General features: G+C 44.6%; 1 protein-coding gene across 2 annotated transcripts; it reads right to left on the bottom strand.

Annotated features, from left to right (window-relative positions):
* Window positions 1–2,905: 2,905 nt before the first annotated feature.
* Tmed4 (transmembrane p24 trafficking protein 4) lies at window positions 2,906–6,659 on the bottom strand. 2 transcript variants are annotated; one of them, XM_059275008.1, is made up of 5 exons: window positions 6,468–6,659; window positions 6,170–6,270; window positions 5,879–6,004; window positions 5,511–5,657; window positions 2,906–3,586 (listed from the first exon to the last, which is right to left on the bottom strand). In XM_059275008.1, exons 1-5 carry the CDS (start codon window positions 6,625–6,627, stop codon window positions 3,437–3,439), a joined length of 684 nt encoding a protein of 227 aa, XP_059130991.1. In that variant the 5' UTR covers window positions 6,628–6,659; the 3' UTR covers window positions 2,906–3,436. The 2 variants fall into 2 exon arrangements, with proteins under 2 accessions (XP_059130991.1, XP_059130992.1); XM_059275009.1 differs by having other exon boundaries at window positions 6,592–6,611.
* Between the last annotated feature and the right edge of the window lie 14,907 nt (window positions 6,660–21,566).

Genomic DNA, 21,566 nt, shown 5'->3' with positions numbered 1-21,566 from the left:
CGATTAAAAGCCGTTACTTAGCCGGGCGGTGGTGGCGCACGCCTTTAATCCCAGCACTCCGGAGGCAGAGCCAGGCGGATCTCTGTGAGTTCGAGGCCAGCCTGGACTACCAAGTGAGTCCCAGGAAAGGCGCAAAGCTACACAGAGAAACCCTGTCTCGAAAAACCAAAAAAAAAAAAAAAAAAAAAAAGCCGTTCCTTCACCTTGCCACTGTCTGGCTCTTTAATAAACTGCTTGCCCGAAGGTCACCTAGTCTGGTCTCAAACCTAGCAAGTTTATTGTTTTAAGCCATCTGGTAATTATCGTTAGGGCAATAATAGAAGAGATTGTTGGTGTCTTATTATAGTGACGTCTATTAAGAAAGAAAAAGCACTCCTGCTAACAGGAGTGGGCTGAGCTGCAGGGAAGACCTACAGAGGGTCTGTAAAAGCGGGAAACCGGCTCAGCGTGGAACTCCTCCCTAGCATGCATGTTTTAGGTTCAGTTCTCAACCAGCAGCAAAGGAGAGGAAAAGTGGAAGGCTAAGCCGAAGGGACACTTAAGATAGGTCTAGAAGCCTAACTGCAAAGCTAGTCTCTGGCACCCGTGATTACAGTGGGCTCATCCCGATGACCTACACCAGTGGTTCTCAACCTTCCTAATGCTGGACCCTTTAATACAGTTCCTCATGTAGTGATGACCCCAACCATGAAATTATTTTCTTTGCTACTTCGTAACTCTAATTCTGCTACTCTTACTGATGGTCTTAGGCAACACCCGTAAAGGGGTTGAGGATGGCATTCATACCTTTCAGGGGTTAGAATAGAGATGCATTGGGGGTAGTCATTCTCCTGCCCACCATACTCCTCATATACAAGCCTGCGTCTGGCAGTACTTGAGTGCTGTCAGAAATCTGTTAAGTCTCCAAGGGGGAGTTGAAACGAATCAGCAGGAGAAACCCTGCTTGTGCACGGGTGTGTGCGCTCCAGTGTGTTCACTGTTGGACAAGCCCACCAGTGCCTGGCCTTTTCTAGCCTCTTACTCTCTCAGGTCCAGTGTCGGCTCTGCTGGCTACAATTCTTGAGACATCAACACAGCAGAAACGTATCTCTTCTCAAGAGCCTCACACTACGAGTCCAAACATCTAAGTCACTTAAAAGACATCTTATTTCTGGGCATGTTGACACACACTTACAATCCCAACAGTTGGAAGGCAGGGCCAAGAGGATCTTGACTTAAAGACCAACACAAGTGCTACCTCAAGGCTGCCCCAAAAACAAATGAAGGCATTCTCTTTCTGTGCATGGAGGCACAGGCCTTTAATCCCAGCACTCCAGTGGCAGAGGAGGTGGATTTCTGTGAGTCCAAGGCCACCCTGGTGTATACCAAGGCTACATATACTCTGTCTCTAAAACTAAACAACTCTCTTAATATCTAACTTCTCATATTAATTTTTATATATTTTTTTTTTGTTTTTCGAGATAGGGTTTCTCTGTGTAGCCTTGGCTGTCTTGGAACTAACTCTGTAGAGCAGGCCTGAACTCAGAGATCCACCTGCCTCTGCCTCCCAAGTGCTGGGATCAAAGGCATGTACCACCACCACCCGGCTTCTCATACTGATCCTAAACTGAAGAAAACTGCAAAACTATTTTGAGTACCAGAGGGATTTTTCTGGTGGTTAAGTGGCCATCCAGAATTAGAAATAGGAAATAGGAGGGGGCTGGAGAGATGGCTCAGAGGTTAAGAGCACTGACTGCTCTTCCAGATGTCTTGAGTTCAATTCCCAGCAACCACATGGTGGCTCACAACCATCTGTAATGACATCTGATGCCCTCTTCTGGCCTGCAGTCATACATGCTGTATACATAATAAATAAATAAATCTTTAAATAAAAATAAAAAAATTAAAAAAAAAGAAATACGAAATAGGAGGGATATGTAGAACTTTTCCTTTTTTTTTTCCTTCCTCTTTGCAAACTAAAAAAAAAATTGCTTATATTCTAAGTGTAAAACAGGTTCATATACAGTAGAGTACACAGAAATGAGGGGAGAGTTTGGGTCTATAAGTCAGAAAAAGAAATTTAATAAATATTCCAAATAAATATATAATAAAACTGTGAAGTAAACTATCAAGAATGGGCAGCTACTGGCATGAGGTTTCTCCAGAAGTGGGTAAGGAAAGTGCTGTTTATGATTCGGGGCTAAGAAGCCAATGTCCTTGCTTTGTCAGTTCCACGCTGACCTCTTACCTACTAGGGTGACCTTTCAGAATGGGTCAGCCATCAACCCATCCACTCCCAGGCCAAGCCGCAGCATGAGTGCCCACTGAAGTCTACCCCATTTTTTCTATAAAGGCAAGCAGTCTAGGTCAGTAACCTCTTTTTTTTTTTTTTTTTTTTTTTTTTGCCTCACCTCTGCCCACAACCTATTATTTTATATCAAACATAGCTACTATGTTTTATTTCATTGGAAAAAAAAAAAAAAGAATCTGTATCCAGAACCAAAATCTGGTTCCCTTGAAGAAAATATTTCTGTCAGGTGTGGTGGCACATGCCTTTTCAATCACAGCAGTTGGTAGGGTTGGTAGGCAGACACTGGTGGAGCTGAGGCTAGTCTAGACCACATAGGGAGCTCCCGGCCAGCCAGAGCAACAGAGCGAGACTGTCTCCAAAACAAAAAAAGAACCCACGAAACACTTTCCATTGCTTATGTGAAAGCTGAGGGTGAGTGCCTGCTCCACGTCACTCTCTTTCCCGACTCTGTGACCCTGTGGGATTGGACTCACACGCGCTCAAGAGAGCTCTTCTTGGCCTTCTAAGATGGACTCGAGAGTAACTACCGTACCTGCTTTCTGGCCCCAAACTGCTGAAAGTCTGAGCACTGCAGGGAGGTTATTCAAAGTGTGTGAATAAGTACAACGCATAAGGTCTGGATTAGTGTTTTTCGCTTGTTACAGGCAGTGATGATTCACCCAGGAAGGAAAATATATAATTTATCCAAAAATAGTTCTAAAATATAGAAAAACATCTCAATCCTTCAGGGCCAAGAACTGCCCCTTATTTACATTCACAAAGACTTGAGAGAACTCAGGACTGACCCAGGAACAAGAGGCAGGGTCTCCTCCACGGGGCATGCCAGTTGCCTACTACGCAAGCAGACAAACAGAAGTGCATTTGGACATCTCTTCAAAAACAGAGGAACACCAGAGGCAAAAGAAATGACTTGATCTTGGGTTAATTCCAATGTCTCCCAAACCTTAAGGCAGATTTGGAAAGCTCGGGCCAAATGCCTGTTTCTTGGAGGGTCAAAAGGTAGCTGATCTCAATGGCTTACTGCCACGATACCAATGTGACACATTATTTTTTCATTTTTCCTCCTCAAAAGCCAGGTGGACAGGGACTAGGTGGGGAGATTATCAAATAATTGAGGTAAAAGGGAAAGGTTATACGGCAAGAGCCCTACACCAGCTTCTTGGCCTCAAAAAAGCTCTTGAGGTGACGCATCTGCCAGATTCCAGTGAGGATGAGGATGACAGTCTGGGCGATGGACCACCACAGGACCCTCTGGTTGGTGCTCTCACTGGTCAGACGGAAGCGTTCTTCACGATACTGCATGGGACAGTGAACAAGGGATTAAATGGACAGGAAAACACAGTCTGCTATTATAAGGTCCCTCTGTGTGTATGACTGCAGACTCCCAGCCCAAATGTCTCCGGAATACCACCGGGAATTATTCCATTAGGTGGCTAGTCCCCCCACTGAGACAGCCCCTAGGAAGGAAAGTGAGGTCCCTCTACAACCATCTCTGCTAGGACTAAAATAATGCTTCTACAATAAGAGCCAGTGGAAAACAAGCAAGCAATTGGAATTATTAGATTGTACACTGTCCTCTCTAGACCAGTTCATACAATTTAGAAATAACTATCCAAAGCAAGATGGGGACTCTATATACAACAGACTATTATTCAACCCTAAAAGGAGAGCTCTGCAGCTGGATGTGGGGGTGCACAACTTTAATCCCAGCACTCGGGAGGCAGAGGCAGGCGGATCTGAGTTCAAGGCCAGCCTGGTCTATAGAGCGAGTTCCAGAACAGCCAGGACTACACAGAGAAACCCGAGGGGCAGGGGTGGGGGGTGGGGGTGGGGGGATATCTCTATAGGCTAGAAAGATGACCAGTGGTTAAGAGCTCACACTGCTCATACTCTTCTTGTAGAGGACCCATCTCAGGTTGGTCACAACCACCTGCAGCTCTAGCTCCAGAGGATCTGATACCCTCTTCTGAACTCAGGGGACACCTGTACTACACATACATAAACCATACATACACACATACATACATACACACACACACAATTGATAAGAAAACACATCTTTAAGTGGGGGGCATGATGGAGTTCAGAGCCCTTATCTAGCCTATATGATATTCAATTTCTATCACTGCAAAAATAAATAAATAAATGTGAAAAACAGAGTTCTGACACACTACGAGACAGATGAACCCTGGACACGTTGTGATAAATGAACTAAGACAGTCCCGAAAGGATTCCACTGGGCTGAGTTACAGTGGTCAAGACCATAGGCAAGAAAGCACAGCCACAACATGGGAAGTAAGTGAGGGGTCAGTGTTTAACACTAATCAGGATCACAGACAAAAAACGAAAACCTCCACTAGGAAAGTGGGGTGCTTGATCGGCTCACATTCTCTGGGAAGGCGAAAGTTAGGCAGACAGAAGGTAGATATGGTTGCAACACAATAGGAGTCTCCTTAATGCCACAGTATTATACACTCGGAAACAGCTAAAATGCTAAGTTTTATATGTATCTCATAACAATAACAAAACAAGGGGCTGGAGAGATGGCTCAGCGGTTAAGAGCACTGGCTGCTCTTCCAGAGGTCCTGAGTTCAATTCCCAGCACCCACATGGTGGCTCACAACCATCTGTAATGAGATCTGGTGCCCTCTTCTGGCCTGCAGGGACACATGCAGGCAGAACACTGTATACATAATAAATAAATAAATCTTAAAAAATAAATAAAATAATTTTGAAAAAAAAAAATAAAAAACAAAAACAAAACTAAAGGGCCCACAGCTACACCACCCTGAACCCTTGAGATCTGATCTCAGAAGCTAAGCAGGGCCAGGCCTGGATGGAAAATTCTGGATGGTGAAGTATTAATTAATATATATATATATGATCAATACATAATACATTTTGTGTATATATATATATGTGTGTGTGTGTATATATATGTGCACGCACACACATATATAAATGTATGATAGAGTGAAAGTGTGGCTCAGTGGTAGAGATCTTGACTAACATTCAGGTGAGGCCCTGGGTTCAACCCTGGACAATGCAGACATACACATAAAATGCCAAAAACCAAACCTCACCTTCGTAGCCTGATACCTCCCAATTCATTCTCTGAAAAGCTTAACTCGCAGGTAGGGAAGGCCCCAAGCAGAAACATTGCACGGTGGGTTCAAAGGTCAATCGCAACCTCCAAGTGCAAAGAGGCCCACGCCCTTACCCTCTGATAATCCTGCTCCTTCTGGATCTGTTCCACCTGATCAAGCAACTGGCGAGCTCGAAGCTGCAGCTCTGTTAGCTTATCCTTAGCAGCAATCTCAGGGTAGTTGTTGGCATGCTCCCCAACCTGGATGTCCAGGTGGACACGCTACAAGGAAACAGGAATGAATGACTGGGTGCCGCCCACCGTCTGGTACTGTTATGGAGTCCGTTCTTGTCTCTGGCTGAGGCAGCAGGGCACCTGGTTCCCCCAGTTGTGACTGTGCCCACCCACCCGCTCCGCCAAAAGGGCAAAATTAAAAGAAAAAGAAAGTTGGCAATACATCAACTTTGGAATAAAGTGAAAAAACCTAAGCCCGAGTCTCTTACCAGTTTGCCTCCAGCGAAGAGAGCCATCCTGGTGGAGTTGGAGTGCAAACAAATCTGATGGTCACCGGGTGTGTGGGAAGTGAATGTGAAGCGGCCCTCGGAGCCATACTGCCGGGACAGTACCACCTGCAATACGCATCAGGCCCCAACTTTACAACGACCTCTCAAAATGCAAGACCTGATTGATACCTAGGGACCTTTGCTCAGGACCAAGGCAGTACTTTACATCCCACGAGGACATTAATGGGCAGCTGACACCCGCTAGAGCCTTCCGGGGGCGGGGGGACTTACCTTGCTGTCCGGGTCCTTCACTTCGACATGCATGCCCAAGCCAGGGGTCGAGGGCAGGAAGACCTCCTTCTGCTTGTCCCACATCTGGGTTCGATAGTTGCCTGCGGGGCAGACACACAGTCACGACCGGGCCCCCAACAAGCGGCCCCGGGGCGCTGGACAGGGGACCTGGCGCCCTCAAGGCACCCTCAAGGCACCCTCAAGGCACCCTCAGCCTGGGGGCGAGCTGACAGGGGAGAAGGGGCGCTTCCGAGGGCCAGGCGAAAACAAAGGGCCTCTCCACCCTCAGCCCCCTGACCGATGACCATGGTCTCGTCGGGTATTTCCTCGATGAAGCAACGTTTCTCAGTCTCGCCGATGTGGAAATAGAGCCCATGGGCACCCGCAGCACACACAGTAAGCACCAGCAGCGCAAATCGCACCATCGCCTGTAGACGTTCGACCCCGACACCTGCCATCGCGCCTCAACTCCGCGCATGCGCAGGCTTGCTCACTGCTCAACGCTTGCGCACCCGTACGAAAGCGGAAGTGCGCCTGCGCCGTGTTGCGGGTCCTCCGCTCTTTTACCCGGCTCTGTCCATCCCGCGCAATCCCAAACCCTAGTTTTGCAATGCTCTGCGCCTGCGCACCTCCTAGCGTAACCACACAGAGGTAAAACGCCTGTGCTTGGATGCTGCCCAAGGCTACGGTCCCCAGTTGTTGAGCTAAGTGCCCTTGCTATGCACCGCTCTGCGCCTGCGCACCGTACACGGGGCGGGGGGAGGGGGGGACATAAGAGCTGTTTCCAAGTAGGGTGCTAGGCGACCTTGTGAATTTGGACACAGAGGCAAAGCGCCTGCGCGTGGATGCTGCCCAAGGCTACGGTCCCTGGTCGTTGAGCTAAGTGCCCTTGCTGTGCACCGCTGTGCACCTGCGCACCGTGCAAGAAGGCATAAGAACTGTTTCCATGTAGGGTGCTAGGCGACCTTGTGAATTTGGACTCGCCAATAGTGAGATGGTTATCCCCTAGCCGAGGCCTGAACAGCCTGAGTTCTTGTCCTCAGTGACGGAAGCAAAGTAAATCATTCTCATGAGCATCCTACAGAAGAAACACATTTGTGTCATTTCACAATTGCAGGACTTGTTGAGTGACAATAAATTCACAAGTTAGTCAGCGTCATTGACTACAATTCCCGTAGTATCAATTTGGCAAGCGCTTGAGTTTTTTGTTTGCTTATATTTGAACAGGGTCCCAAGTATCCGAGGTTGGCCTGGACTTTGCTACATAGCTTAGAAGCTGTGATCCTACTGCCGCCACCTTCTGAGAGCGCGTCACCACACCTGGTGTTGCTAAGCAGCTGAAGATGGAGCTTCCTGCATGCTGGCCAAGCACTCTACCCCGCCCCCCAGCTACCCCCAACACAAACAAAAGTTTGTTTTATTCCAATCTTAATTACTAATTCTATCTCTCAGGTCACACATTATATATACATTATACAGTGATTATGTCTATGTATATGTCATAACATCAGTTGTCAACTTGACACATCTGGGAAAGAGAACATCAATTGAGGATTGGACTGACTTATGGGTTTGTCTATGGGGCATTTTGTTGGTTATTAGTTGGTGAAGGAGAGCCTAGCCCACTGTAGGTGGTAGCATCCCTGGTCCTGGGTTGTATAAGGAAGGTAGCTGATCAAGCCAGAGGAATAAAGCCAGTAAGCAGCACTTTTCCATGGTTTCTGCCTCAGTTTCTGCTTCCAAGTTTCTGCCTTAGATTCTTGTCCTACCTTCCCTCGGTGATGACCGTAACCCATAAACCAAATAAACCCTTTCTTCCCAAGGTGCTTTGGGTCATGGTGTTTACCACAGCAACAGAAAGCAAATTAGAACAGTGTGTGTGCGTGTGTGTGTGTGTGTGTGTGTGTGTGTGTGTGTGTGTGTTAAAGAAGGGGTATAAGCTGGGCGTAGTGGTGCATGCCTTTAATCTTAGCACACAGGAGGCAGAGGCAGGTGAATCTCTGTGAGTTCAAGGCCAGCCTGGTCTACAGAGCAAGTCCCAGGACAGCTAGAGCTGTTACACAGAGAAACCCTGTCTCAAAAAATGAAAAAAAGGAGAAGGAGGAGGAAGAGAAAAAGAAGAAGAAGAAGAAGAAGAAGAAGAAGAAGAAGAAGAAGAAGAAGAAGAAAAAGAAGAAGAACCGGAGGAGAAGAGGAAGAGGAAGAAGAGGAAGAGGAAGAAGAGGAGGAGGAAGAAGAGGAGGAGGAGGAAGAGGAGGGGGAGGAAAAAGTAAAAAAGGATGCATCAGAGGCCAAGGAGTTCAGAGAGGTCTTCTTAGTGGAAGGCAGAAGCATGGAGCCCACACCAATACAGAGCTACTGAGTGTTTCTGTTAGGTTAACTGAACCAGGCACGGAGCTGTTGGAGCCCTTTAGAGCTGGGAGTCATAGAGTTGAGCCAGGCAGAAGTAAAATGTGGGATCATAGGACCATAGAGACAAAGTTCAGAACCAGGTCCAGATGGACCAAGAAAATGAACTATTGGCAGAGACCTAGTTGAGCTGAACCCTCGGGAACACTGAGGAGTCCCTTGACTGCCAATCCCTTGAACTACACTTCTATAAAAAGATGGCAGGTCAGGAGTGTTCCTCTTTATGGGATTCAGGTGAGGATATTGGACCCTGGCTCAGTCTGATATATTTGGTAAGTTCTTAGGCCTTGTTTTCTGATAACTGTTTTAACACACCAGTACATTCATACGATCCCAATCTACTTTGGTATGTTTATAGATAGTACTTTATAAGTGTTTATTGGTCTGTTTCATAGGTAGTACTAGGCAGGTGGTGGTGTTTATGTGCACAGTGAGGTACATAGTCATTATTATTTCTGCAGTTACATTCAAGACAGGGACAAACATCTGTAAAATGGAGTGACTTGGGGCAAATTACAGTCCAGAATCCACAGTTTTACACAATATGGAGTAACTTAGAGCAGGGCACAGCATCCAAAATCTCTCTAAAGTCCAAGATAGCTCCAGTTTAGGATCCCTTCATAAGAAACTAGCAATTTGAAGGCTGGAGAGATGGCTCGGAGGTTAAGAGCACTGGCAGCTCTTCCAGAGGTCCTGAGTTCAATTCCCAGCAACGACATGGTGGCTCACAACCATCTATAATGAAATCTGGTGCCCTCTTCTGGCAAGCAGACATACATGCAGGCAGAACACTGTATAATAAATAAATCAAAAGAGAAAGAAAGAAACAAAGAAAGGAAGGAAGAAAGAAAAGAAAGAAACAAACAAACAAACAAACAAACTAGCAACTGGAGCCAGATGTGGTAGCACACACCTTCAATCTCAGAGCTCTCAAGGCAGAAGCAGGAGGATCTCTGTAAGTTGAAGCCAGCCTGGTCCACATACTGGGCTCCAGGACAATCAGGTCTATATAGAAAGATCCTGTCTCAAAAACAAAAACAAAAACAGGGGCTGGAGAGATGGCTCAGAGGTTAAGAGCACTGGCTGCTCTTCCAGAGGTCCTGAATTCAATTCCCAGCAACCACATGATGGTTTACAACCATCTGTAATGAGATCTGGTGCCCTCTGCTGGCCTGCAGGGATGCAGGCAGAACACTGTATGCATAATAAATAAATAAATATTAAAACAAAATAAAACAAAAAACAAAAACAAGACACCCACTAGGCTGGGCACGGTGGAAAGAAGAGAGCAAGTATGAGGAGAAGAGATGGGAGAGAAAGAAGCAAGGAAATAATGTCATGGAGAGATGGGAAAGAAAGAGGGTTGCTGCTGTGAGGATCAGCCTCCAGCCGCTCGGGATTGAGGGGACTCCATGGAGTCCGGGAACTAATCATTCAACTTGACTTTTCATTGTTTTGTTTTTGTTTTTTGTTTGTTTGTTTTATTTGTTTGTTTGTTTGTTTGTTTGTTTTTTCTAGACAGGGTTTCTCTGTGTAGCTTTGCGCCTTTCCTGGAACTCACTTGGTAGCCCAGGCTGGCCTCGAACTCACAGAGATTCTCCTGGCTCTGCCTCCCAAGTGCTGGGATTAAAGGTCTGCGCCACCACTGCCCAGCTCAACTTGACTTTTCTATCTGAGGGAGTAAAACTTAGTTCTCTAGGGCCAGCAAAAAAGGGAAACACATACGTACACACCGTAGGAGCCTGCTCCCACCTTTTGAAGGGTTCTTAGGTAGAGGAGTAAGTATCGGGGACTAGGGGGGTCCAGCCCCTCGATAGTCCCCTCCCAGGGTCCAGGAAGAATCTACAACCAGCTGATAATTAATCTTTGATGAGAAGAAATGAATCTATGTACACGAAACTCCTTAGTCCATATACTTTATTATTCTGTGTCAGTTACAAGCTTATATTCTGCTCTCATATTTAGGTCTTTTCTTGCCTGATTTCTCTCTACACTTGTCTGCGGTCCCCTCTGGGTTCTATCTTAATTCCTTCATCTTGTTCTGCCCCTTCTAGGTTCTCATCCATCTTGTTCCTTCCCATATCATCTTTTCTCCCATCTCCTTCTCTCTCCTCATCTTGTTCTTCCTCATCTTGTTGTTCCCCATCTGGCTCGTCCTCATCTTCCATCTCATTCCTCTAGTCCTCTCTTCTAGCCCTTCAATCTAGTTCTTCTCCATCTCAGTTTGTTCCTTTCAATTCTTACCCGTCTAGTTCTTCCATTCTCTTTTCTCTTCTCTGCCTCCTCATGCCCTGGAAGTCCTGATATATAAAGCCAGGCTTCCAGGGTCAAACAGAGGGGTGATAAGAATCACATAGGGAGGCAATAACTGTTAATTATCATTTGCAACCCCAAAGGGAAGTGACCAATGGGGAAATGAGTTAACTAAAGGCTAAATTCGGGTAATATCTAAGAAGAGGGAATCTTATGTGTTCAACTATAGTCTTAAACGTAATTAGTAGAAAATGTTAAGAATCTATAAGTTGCTAGGTCAATAGGAGAAAATAAAACTGTCTTCTTTTTTCCTGTGGCTCCTATCTGTCCAAGCTATCTGCCGTTTTTCTGCAGGGTGGGGGAAAGTGTGCTCAGTCGCTAGGCAACCTGTGTACAGCTGGATGCTTCTGGTGATAGTTAAAGGGAGATCTGGAACTGGAGGTAAGATTTGGGAAAGGAGGAAGTAAGGCTTAATTGGCACATCCGCCAGGCCTTCTCAAACAGGTAGCCTGGATGGTCTGTTCTTAGAGAGTACAGAGGTATCTCTGATAAGGTACTTTCCTCCATCCCGTGATGGACCTGGCCGGATGCTGCCAATAATGATAATTACAGGGAGGCTTGAAAGGGGGTTCTGACTGAGCATAGCTGTCAGTGCAGAAGGTTATCCAAATATTCCTAGAAGTGGTTAGGTAAGGAGTTAGAGGTCTATAAAGTTAGTAAGGCTGTAAGAAAGGAGGGTCCGAGCTGAATTGTGTAAAGCTATGACTTAACGTCCACTTGACCTAGGTGGTGTCTCCTTGTGGAATTTACCTTAAATCAGGAGACTTGCCTGTGGACTGTTATTACTGCTAGTCCTTGAAAGTGGCCAAGGGAGATATCTGATTCCAGAGAAAGCCTTTCCTGAGGCTGTTCTCCAAATACCTGGAATGTGTATGTCCAGAGAGTGATCAGTCCACACTGTTAGCCCTTCTTTGGGAAAAGTCAATTGGGAAAACTATGAAGGCACACATGACTTTCATAACAGAATGCAGCTGATATATAACAAGCCAAGTAACACCAAAAACTCCTTGGGATTTGGCTTCCTCTGGAGGAATTCCCTGATTCCTCCAGGTAGTGGCTTTGCCATAACCAGCTCAGTTCTTATAATATATTCCTGCGGCCCGCAGCAAGTGAGGAATTAAGAAATGATAGATAGGGGGCTGGAGAGATGGCTTAGAGGTTAAGAGCACTGCTTGTTCTTCCAAAGGTCCTGAGTTCAATTCCCAGCAACCACATGGTGGCTCACAACCATCTGTAATGAGATCTGGTGCCCTCTTCTGGGCTGCAAGCATACATGCAGGCAGAACACTGTATACATAATAAATAAATAAATCTTTAAAAAAAAAAAAAAAAGAAAGAAATGATAGATAGAAAAAGAGACCTAGCCAAGGAGAAGAAAGAAACACAGGATAGCTTCGGGAGGGCCTGGGTATTGACCCAACAGCTTCGTCTTTTATTGAAAAGGGTTTTTTAGCCGGGCGGTGGTAGGGCATACCTTTAATCCCAGCACTCGGGTGACAGAGCCAGGCAGATCTCTGTGAGTTCAAGGCCAGCCTTGTCTACAGAGCAAGATCCAGGACAGGCACCAAAACTATCCAGAGAAACCCTGTCCCGAAAACACCCCCCCCCCTAAAAAAAAGAAAAGGGCTTTTTATAATACGCTAAGGGGAGAGGCAAAAGACCTCCCCCTTGCAAGGTCAAAGCACACCCTACAGCCAAGTGTAGATCTTTCCAAACACCTGGTAAACATGCCTGTGGCCAAATCATCTATTATGTAGCCCTGCTGGGTAAAGTAAGCTCAGGTTCTCTGACTCTGAGTAATAGATAGCCTCTGTGGGCTCCCACAACACACACACACACACACACACACACACACACACACACACGCACACGCACACGCACACGCACACGCACACGCACACGCACACACACGCACACACGCACACACGCACACACGCACACACGCACACACGCACACACGCACACACGCACACACGCACACACGCACACACACACACACACACACACACACACCTCCAACATGTCAGGACCTCACCTAGGGTGCTGATGACTGGCAAGCCTTCAGCAGGTCAGAGAAACTGAAGAGGAGATGCAGAGCAGGCCAACTACTGGACAGACAAACAGACACACGAGGACTTTTCTGAGGGCCCAGGCTTGGTTCTTCATTTTATTATTCTTACTGTTGCTTGTTCTGCTCCACTTCTTTTCTGTTCTGTTTTTCTACCTTGGTGTTTCCCTTCTTTCTCTCTTGGTGTCATCCTTCTAGCTAACTTTATTTTTTCTTACACCTTATATATCCCAGCAAAATCTTTCAAGCACTATAAAAATTATAATGTGATTACATTCTATTTTAAGTGAATGATTATAATAAATACAGCTAAAAAAACATGTTTCCCATTTCCCTTACATAATTGAACATCCCACATACTATAGATGAAAAACAAATCATCCCAAGAACCCACATATATTCATACCCAAGCAACTTGTTATAGATTAACAGAGTATAGGCAAGCAAGGTATTTTTCGCAGCCAGTTCTTTTACTGGCAGGCTGCATTTTTTTGGTTACAAAGAAAGGATCAATCACTTTATAACTTATCTCAAATGGTAATCTTATAAGGAGTCTTAGAAGAATCACACACCTAAACTTTTATGTATGAAAAACAATCAGTCACCTATACTTTAAACCCTCGGGGTGCATACTCATTTGTCAACAGGTTTTTTTTTTTTTTATATCAGGAAGCTAAGGGCAGAAATGGGTACAAGGAATTAATCATCATCTTTGATCACCAACCAATCCTATCAAGAAAGGCACGTCAGCTAATAATAGTTGGGTTGCTTTGTCTTTGTTCCTTGACCTCACCCAGTTCCTCACTCGGCTACGTGCCTTTCTAAACTTTAGATTGTTTCTTCCGGTTTTTCACCTCAAAGCTATTCACAAAAACGTCTTAATCTAACCTTAAGTTATTTTTTAAAGCTTTGTTTCAGCTATGATACACACCTGTGAACATATCTCTCAATATTAAAATTAAAAGAACTTGAACTAGCTGGGCTTCTAAGGACTCAGTTGTTTTTCTTAATCATTAACCTAAACCACAGTCTATATGGCTCCTCAAGAGAAACTAGCTGTGTGACATTTCCTTGTTCTTATTTTCTGTCCTCTGCAGGCCCTGCTTTATCAGGGGCGGGAGCAACACCATATCTTGCTTTGACCTACATTAGTTTTTCTACTAAGCTAACCTCTATCATAATTATTAAAGACCCTCAATCATCAAAATCCTATTTAAACTAACACTATTATTGTATAAAATTATTGCTTCAGTTAAACAGTACAGCTTAGGAGGATATAATCTTCATAATAATCCACAGGTAAAAATGCCCAGTAGAACAGGATATTTCCATGAGATAATCACACTACATTGCGGGCAGTAGGGATCTCCCCACACCCATTCACACCATGCCAGATAGCAGAGAAAAATGCCGATGGCAAATATGTAAAGACACAGCAGTAGCAAGAGACATTCTGGGGCCAAAGCCCTCGGGGCCTTGCCTATCATCAGTGCCTTGCATGCTGGTGGGCAGATCCCCTGAAGTCAGTTACCACGTGCTGCTCCTCAGCACTATGAAGAGAGGTGGAACTGGAGGCACTTCAGCAGTGAGAAACACCCTGACGTGAGATCTCAATACAGGCACCCAAGACCTGGTGACGTCTGGGCCCCTGCTGCTGCTGAGGGCCATGTCTGGGTTTGTCCTGATGAAGCTTGGGTCTGTGTTGATGTCAGTAGTCCGTACTATCACTGAAGACTATGAGGATGTCTAGGGTATGAACTGCAAACAAAAGCCATATTGATGTCTGAAGGGCCCCCTGAGCTGGCTCCACTCCCCCTGCCTCACCAGCCACCACATGGTACCAATGGTGAAGTGGACTTGGGAGAACCAGATGGGCCCCTTGCCTGCTGACACACTTGGGAGAGCAGCCCCCCCCCCCCCCCCGGGCAGAGTAGGAGAGCTGGCCCTGGAGGCATGAGTGCAGAAGAGCCAGACCTGACGGCGTGGCCCCATCCCTTGCCCAGGTGGTGCGGGAGGGCTGGCCCCAGAGGTGTGGACATGGGAGAGTGGGATAGCTGGCCCTAACTCTCACCTGGCCCTAGGGGGAACCAGCTATGGTAGCCTGGATGCAGGAAAGCTGGTAGACTGACCAACTCAACCACCACCCAGGCCCTGATCCAGGCCTTCGAGTTGTCCCACCCTAACATCTTCCCCATCTAGGACTAGCTGGAGGGTGTGAAGGGGCTGGCCCTGGGGTTCCATAACTACAGGATCTGCCCAACCTCCTCCACCACACACACACACATTCAGGAAAGAGCAGGATATCTAAGAGTCTGTATGAGGGTCCAGTATTGATGCTGTAGCAGAAGCTAGAGGCCTTGAACTACCCTAAGGACTCATTACAATGAACATTCACAAGTAAAGCTGTTTGGACTGACTGGGCAAAAGGGTATACGGCATGACACACCAAAACTTCCAATGCCACTACAACAAACAAATATATGATGGAGATGTGGGGAAGACAGAGGAATGGAAGGGTACGTGCACAGAGTACTGCAGTTGATAGAGCAGCAAATCGTTGACCAGAGGGGTCAATGAGATTTGTTTGTTTGTTTGTTTGTTAACTTTTGAGAGGGAGGCTAAAAGGGTGTAGGGCAGATATTAAAGGACCAGAAAATGAGTGGGATTGGGATACGTGATGTGAAATACTCAAAAATTCAATTTAAAAAGTTATGTTAAGGGCTGGAGAGATGGCTCAGAGGTTAAGAGCACTGACTGCTCTTTCAGAGGTCCTGAGTTCAATTCCCAGCAACCACATGGTGGCTCACAACCATCTGTAACAAGATCTGGTGCCCTCTTCTGGCCTGCAGGGATACATGGAGACAGAACACTGTATACATAATAAATAAATAAATCTTAAAAAAAAAAAGTTATGTTAAAAAAACAAAAACAAAAGAAAAAGAGGGGAAAAAACTAGCAATTTGGACTTGGGCTTAAAATCTTTTGACTTTTAGATCTAAGTATCTAACTCAAGCCTTGTCTGCTGGACTGAACAATAAAAAAACAATGTAGCCAACATTAAAAGCAATCTGGTAGGCTGGGTATGGTGGCATATATAGTTAATTCCAGTACTTGGGGGGCAGACGCAGGCAGACTTCTGTGATTTTGAGGCCAGCCTGATCTACATAAGCAGTTCCAGGACAACATACACCCTGTCTACCTCTCCAGAATCTAAGGTGAAGAGAGAAACCCAACCTCCTCTTGTGGGCTGCAAGAATATAATAGAGATTCAGCTGTATATTAAAGCTATACCTAGAAATTTCAAGGCATTTTTCTAGAGGAAGCCATTTATCATGGAATATTTGGTGTTATTTAGCTTTTGATATTTCAGCTGTCTTCTGCTATGAAATTCTTGTGGGCCAACATACTACTAGACCATTTTGGCAAACAGCTAAGCTTCTCAGCCTCTGATCCACTAGGTACTAACACCCCTACAGGGCCTAGGAGACAAGCAGGCAGTAGATGCATAGCTTTGTTTCTTATGCAAATGAAGCTCAGTCCATCCCTTGCCTTCAGGCCTAGTGGCATTCTAGAGCAATTAAATCAGAACAAAGGAGGTTTTCGCATATCCAGGTGGAGTGAAAGGTGGGACAGGATTCCTGGCAAGACAGAAACAGGTGGCCAGAGAGAAAAGAAGACAGAGATTCTGTAGAGGGTAAGGCAGATCTCTTGTAGAGTTTTCTCAGAGCCATGAGTAGGGACCTAGGAAGGAGAGATGGAGGACAAACGTCTAGATTTAAAAGGGTGAAAGAGGGGCTGGAGAGATGGCATAGTGGTTAAGAGTACTTGGCACTCAGCGGGCAGTCGTGGCACACACCTTTAATCCCAGCACTTGGGAGTCAGAAGCAGGTGGAACTCTGAGTTTGAGGCCAGCCTGGTCTACAGAGCTGGTTCCAGGACAGCCAGGGCTACACAGAGAGACCCTGTCTCAAAACAAAACAAAACAACAAAAAAAGAAAGATTATATCTCAAAGCAGAAAGAGGGACTGGGGATTGACTGCACTCTTAATTGGTTTACGAATCCCCCACTAAGTTCTAACTATTTTTCTTTTTCTTTTTTTTTTTTTTGAGACAGGATCTCATATAGTTCAGGCTAGTCTGGAACTCACTACATGTAGGAGGAGGATGGCCTTGAAGTGATGATCTTTCTGACTCCACCTCCCAAATGCTGGAATTACAGGCATGTCCTGCCAAACCCAGAAAAACTTATTCTTAAAGTCCCACTTGCTAACATAGCTGCATATTAGGATGGATGCATGGAGGACACATAGAGGATCAAGCTTCCAACACACAAAACACTGGAAGACAAACCACATCCATGCACAGCAACTTCCCCAGTGACTTCCACCAAACATTTATCAAAGAAACTATCAATATTTCTTAAATTCTTCACATTGGGATGAAAGGACACTGAGGGGGCCCTAGAGGTGGTCATGGCAGGCAGGGAAGCAACCCGAGAAGAGGTAAGAATGAAAACGCAGTTCAGATTGATTTGCCAATACGGATCAAACTTTGGGGAGTCTGATGCCAGGCTGTTTATTACCAACAAATTTAAACACAGTACAATTTTGGGGGAAAGTGTACTGGTGTAATACAATCCCTGGTGCACAGGAAAGCATAATTATATCAAAAGTCAACTCAGGGTCCATGTCATTTCTTCCAAGAAGATGGCTTCTAAAGGTAGGCTACCTGAATAGCTTAGTGGCGTAGGGAAGCCTGGACTGCATAGTTGCTACTTGCCTGAACTCAGTAAAGCCCAAACACTGGCACAAAGAAATTATATGAAGTAGCAGAAGACAATAGAAGGTATGGGTTGAGTGCAAGTGTGGGAGCCCACCTGGGCAACTGGCTCCCACATTTTACAACAAGGTACTCTTAAGGAGAAAGGAACAGAGATATTAGATAGAAGAATAGAGGGGAGAGAAACCGATAGAAACACAGGACAGCCTCAGGAGGGCCTGGATCATTATCCACTGGCCCTTTCTGTCTCTTCTAAAGTGCTATTTATAGGAATGCCAAGGGGTGGAGCAAAAGACCTCCCCTAGCTCAGCCAAGTATAGACCCTTCCAATCACCTTGTGACCATTCACATGGTCAAGCAATCCTGCTGGGTGAAGCAAGCTCAGATCTCACTAGAAAACATTTGTGGGTCTCCACAACTCTGCCTTCTTGATATAATAAAGGGCCCCTCAGGCCCCTCAGACAGACTGTGCCTTCCTTAGGTCATTCTTCTTGATTAATTTTACATACATACATTCAGGAAATTATCAAGAAGAAAATTGCCCATTTTGGGGGTACAGAGCTTAACTCAGCTCTGGCCCAAGTCCCTACTAAGAGCTTGCCAACATCCACAGTGATCTCCATAGCTGCCACACCTCCCAGTAAAGGAGTAGAGGATAATAAAGATGGGATATCTTTTTTGGAATGGGTCTAAGGTGACTACAGCAGTCCTAACTGCACTAAGCCCTTTTCAAAACTCTCTCCTAACAGATTTTCAATAAAATTTTCAAGAGACTATTTTGATTCCCAACAGAAACAGTCATTTCAAACACTTTAAAGTATTCACTCAAGTAAACAAAACCCATGCTAATTATGAAGACACTTTTAGCTGTTTAAGTAGCTCATCTGTACAAACTAACTCGATTGTTCAAGGCCTACCCGTTTCTAAACAGAAACTTTTAGGAAGAAGACAGAAAAGCTCCCCTAATTATGACACCTTTGCTTAAGTATCTGAAGGTAAAAGAGTAATAAAAACATTTTTAGTATGAATATCACTATATACTTTTTACAAACTTACATTCAACATTTACACTTTTTACATTCAATATTTACATTTTTACATTCAATTTTTATACTTTTTACAAACTTATATTCAAAAGGAAATTCTGTTTACACTTTTTACATATTTGCAAGTAGCATGAATATCGCTATACATATTTATACTTTTTACAAACTTACATTCAAAAGGAAACACTATAGAACTATTTTACAAACTTTAGCAACTATCTAGGAGAATCTCTTAACAGAATTAACTTACATTTAAAAGCAAATTCTATAGGACTATTTTACAAACTTTAACAAACAACTAGAAGAGATTTCTTAACTGAACTATTATATTTTCTTTCACCAAGACAGGAAGTACACAAATCATTTCTAAAGTTTGGAGTTCATAGTCAGCTTTGATATCATTCTGAAAGTTTTCTTGACAGTTTGAAGTCAGAGCCTAATTCATCAGTGGCTCTAAGCTTGACCGAGGGTAAAATTCCCTTTTCTTAATTTTTTTAAAGCTTCTTTTTAAGATTATCATGAGTGTTTCAAAGTGGCTTGTTGACAAACAGTATTAACATTTTAATTGCCTCCTGGCAGGCAAGCTGTTCACCTGTTTGTAGTTCTAGAGAGGCAAGCTAACAAAGCTTGTGGAAAAAAAATAGCATTTTGAGCTGAAAAAAAAAAAGAGATTTTGGGCAGTGCATTACCAGTATCTCTTTTTTTTTGTTTTTTGTTTTTTTGTTTGTTTGTTTTTGTTTTTTGAGACAGGGTTTCTTGGTGTAGCTTTGCACCTTTCCTGGATCTCGCTCTGTAGACCAGACTGGCCTTGAACTCACAAAGATTCACCTGCCTCTGCCTCCCAGGTGCTGGGATTAAAGGCATGTGCCACCACCACCTGGCTCCAGTAATGTTTTAAGGACTTCATTTCCCAAACTGCCTTTCTCTAATAGCATCATGCTGTTACAAACCACATTATGGACTACATTTCCCAAGCTGCATTTACATATATATATATATATATATATATATATATATATATAGCCATGCTGTTATGAACGAATTTCATTTCCCATGCTGCCTTTTTGGGTCTGGGAGAAAACTTCTGTTCAAATGATCTGTATTCAAGCTTTTGCTTTTACCACAGGAGGATTTTGAGTCAAGATTTGCTCTTTTACCATGGGAGATTTCTGTTCTCCCTGAGCTGACATTGATCAGTGTATTCCTTCACCTGACACTTTTTCCAGAGCAGGCTGTGCCCACCTGCATCCACTTATGGATCCGCACTTGTTTCCCACCTTACCAAGTCAGTGAAAGAAAATGAAAGTACTTGAAATAAAAGCCTTTTCAGGCCAGGTGGGTGGTGGTGGTGCATGCCTTTAATCCCAGCATTCGGGAAGCAGAGCCAGGTGGATCTCTGCGAGTTCGAGGCCAGCCTGGTCTACAGAGCAAGATCCAAGACAGGCACCAAAACTACAGAGAAACTCTGTCTCAAAATACCAAAAAAAAGCCTTTTCAGAGAGCTTCTCCCCCCCTATAGATCTCCTGCTTATCCTCACTTGTCCCCTCCCCCAAGATGCAAAGTATCTTATGCCTTAGCTGAGGATCAGTTTCTCTGCTAACTGCTTTCTGTTCTAGGGGTAGGGGCTTGAGTCCTTGATTTAATTTTGCCCTTGCAGGAAGGAGAGATCTGAGAAGGAAAGACCTGAAAAGCTGTCAATTTTTTAGAGAAAGATTACTAAGTTTTCCCCAAGAAATCTTTCAATTTTTGAGAGAAAGATTATTAAATTTTCCCCAAGATTTCTGTTCCCTATTCTTGGCTTCATGGCCAAGGAAACTAATTCTGACAGCATGATGCTATTATACAGTAACAAGTTCAGCAGAGTGAAGAGTTTTATTTCATTTGCATCTGCCTCAGGGAAAATTCTTTCCTCTGCTGCACAGGACTTAAATCTAAGCTGTTCACAGGCCAAAAGCTTTTATAGGAATCTTTTTCTGCCCATTTTTCTTGTCTTTGATAGATTTTTCTCTGATTCTCCCCCAGGAGTTTTCATTCATAGTCCCATAGTTGGAAAATCAAGGACATATTTCCTCTGGCTTGTTACTTAACTTATCCTAAGTTTTTTCTACTATATTCCTATATTCTACCTTATTTTTTCCTTAATTTTTATAGATAGAAATTAAGAGAGAGAAAAAAAAGAAACCTAGATAGAAAGAGATATACACTGTAGCCTCACTTTTTCAACTTTGGCATTCAGCCACCTTACTTTTATTCCTGAGAATAAAATACCATCGCCTTTATTTTTAATTCATTATCAGGCATGCCCCCTTACACCTGTGATGACCCCTCTCTCCTTTCACCAAGTCCCTTGTCATTGTTCCTGGCACCATTTGTGGGAGCCCAACTGGGAAACTGGCTCCCACATTTTATGACAGGGTACTCTTGAGGAGTGAGGGATAAGAGATATTAGATAGAAGAATAGAGGGGAGAGAAACAGAAACATAGGATAGCCTTGGGAGGGCCTGGATAATTATCCACCAGCCCCTTCTGTCTCTTCTAAAGGGCTATTTATAGGAAAGCCAGGAATCTTGGATCTTGCTCTGTAGACCAGGCTGGCCTCGAACTCGCAGAGATCCACCTGGCTCTGCTTCCCGAATGCTGGGATTAAAGGCATGCACCACCACCACCCACCTGGCCTGAAAAGGCTTTTATTTCAAGTACTTTCATTTTCTTTCACTGACTTGGTAAGGTGGGAAACAAGTGCGGTGAAAGATCTTCCCCTAAGCTCAGCCAAGTGTAGAC

The sequence above is a fragment of the Peromyscus eremicus genome, chromosome 10 (assembly GCF_949786415.1).
Source record: "Peromyscus eremicus chromosome 10, PerEre_H2_v1, whole genome shotgun sequence".
Taxonomy (NCBI): domain Eukaryota; kingdom Metazoa; phylum Chordata; class Mammalia; order Rodentia; family Cricetidae; genus Peromyscus; species Peromyscus eremicus.
This window is presented reverse-complemented; position numbering and strand designations above follow the sequence as displayed.

Coding starts and splice junctions, on each gene's coding strand:
- Tmed4 (XM_059275008.1), bottom strand. CDS start 6,627: ATGGCAGGTGTCGGGGTCGAACGTCTACAGGCGATGGTGCGATTTGCG. Junction 6,271..6,467: donor CGACGAGACCATGGTCATCG/GTCAGGGGGCTG, acceptor TCTGCCCCGCAG/GCAACTATCGAACCCAGATG. Junction 5,658..5,878: donor TCTTCGCTGGAGGCAAACTG/GTAAGAGACTCG, acceptor GTTTCCTTGTAG/CGTGTCCACCTGGACATCCA.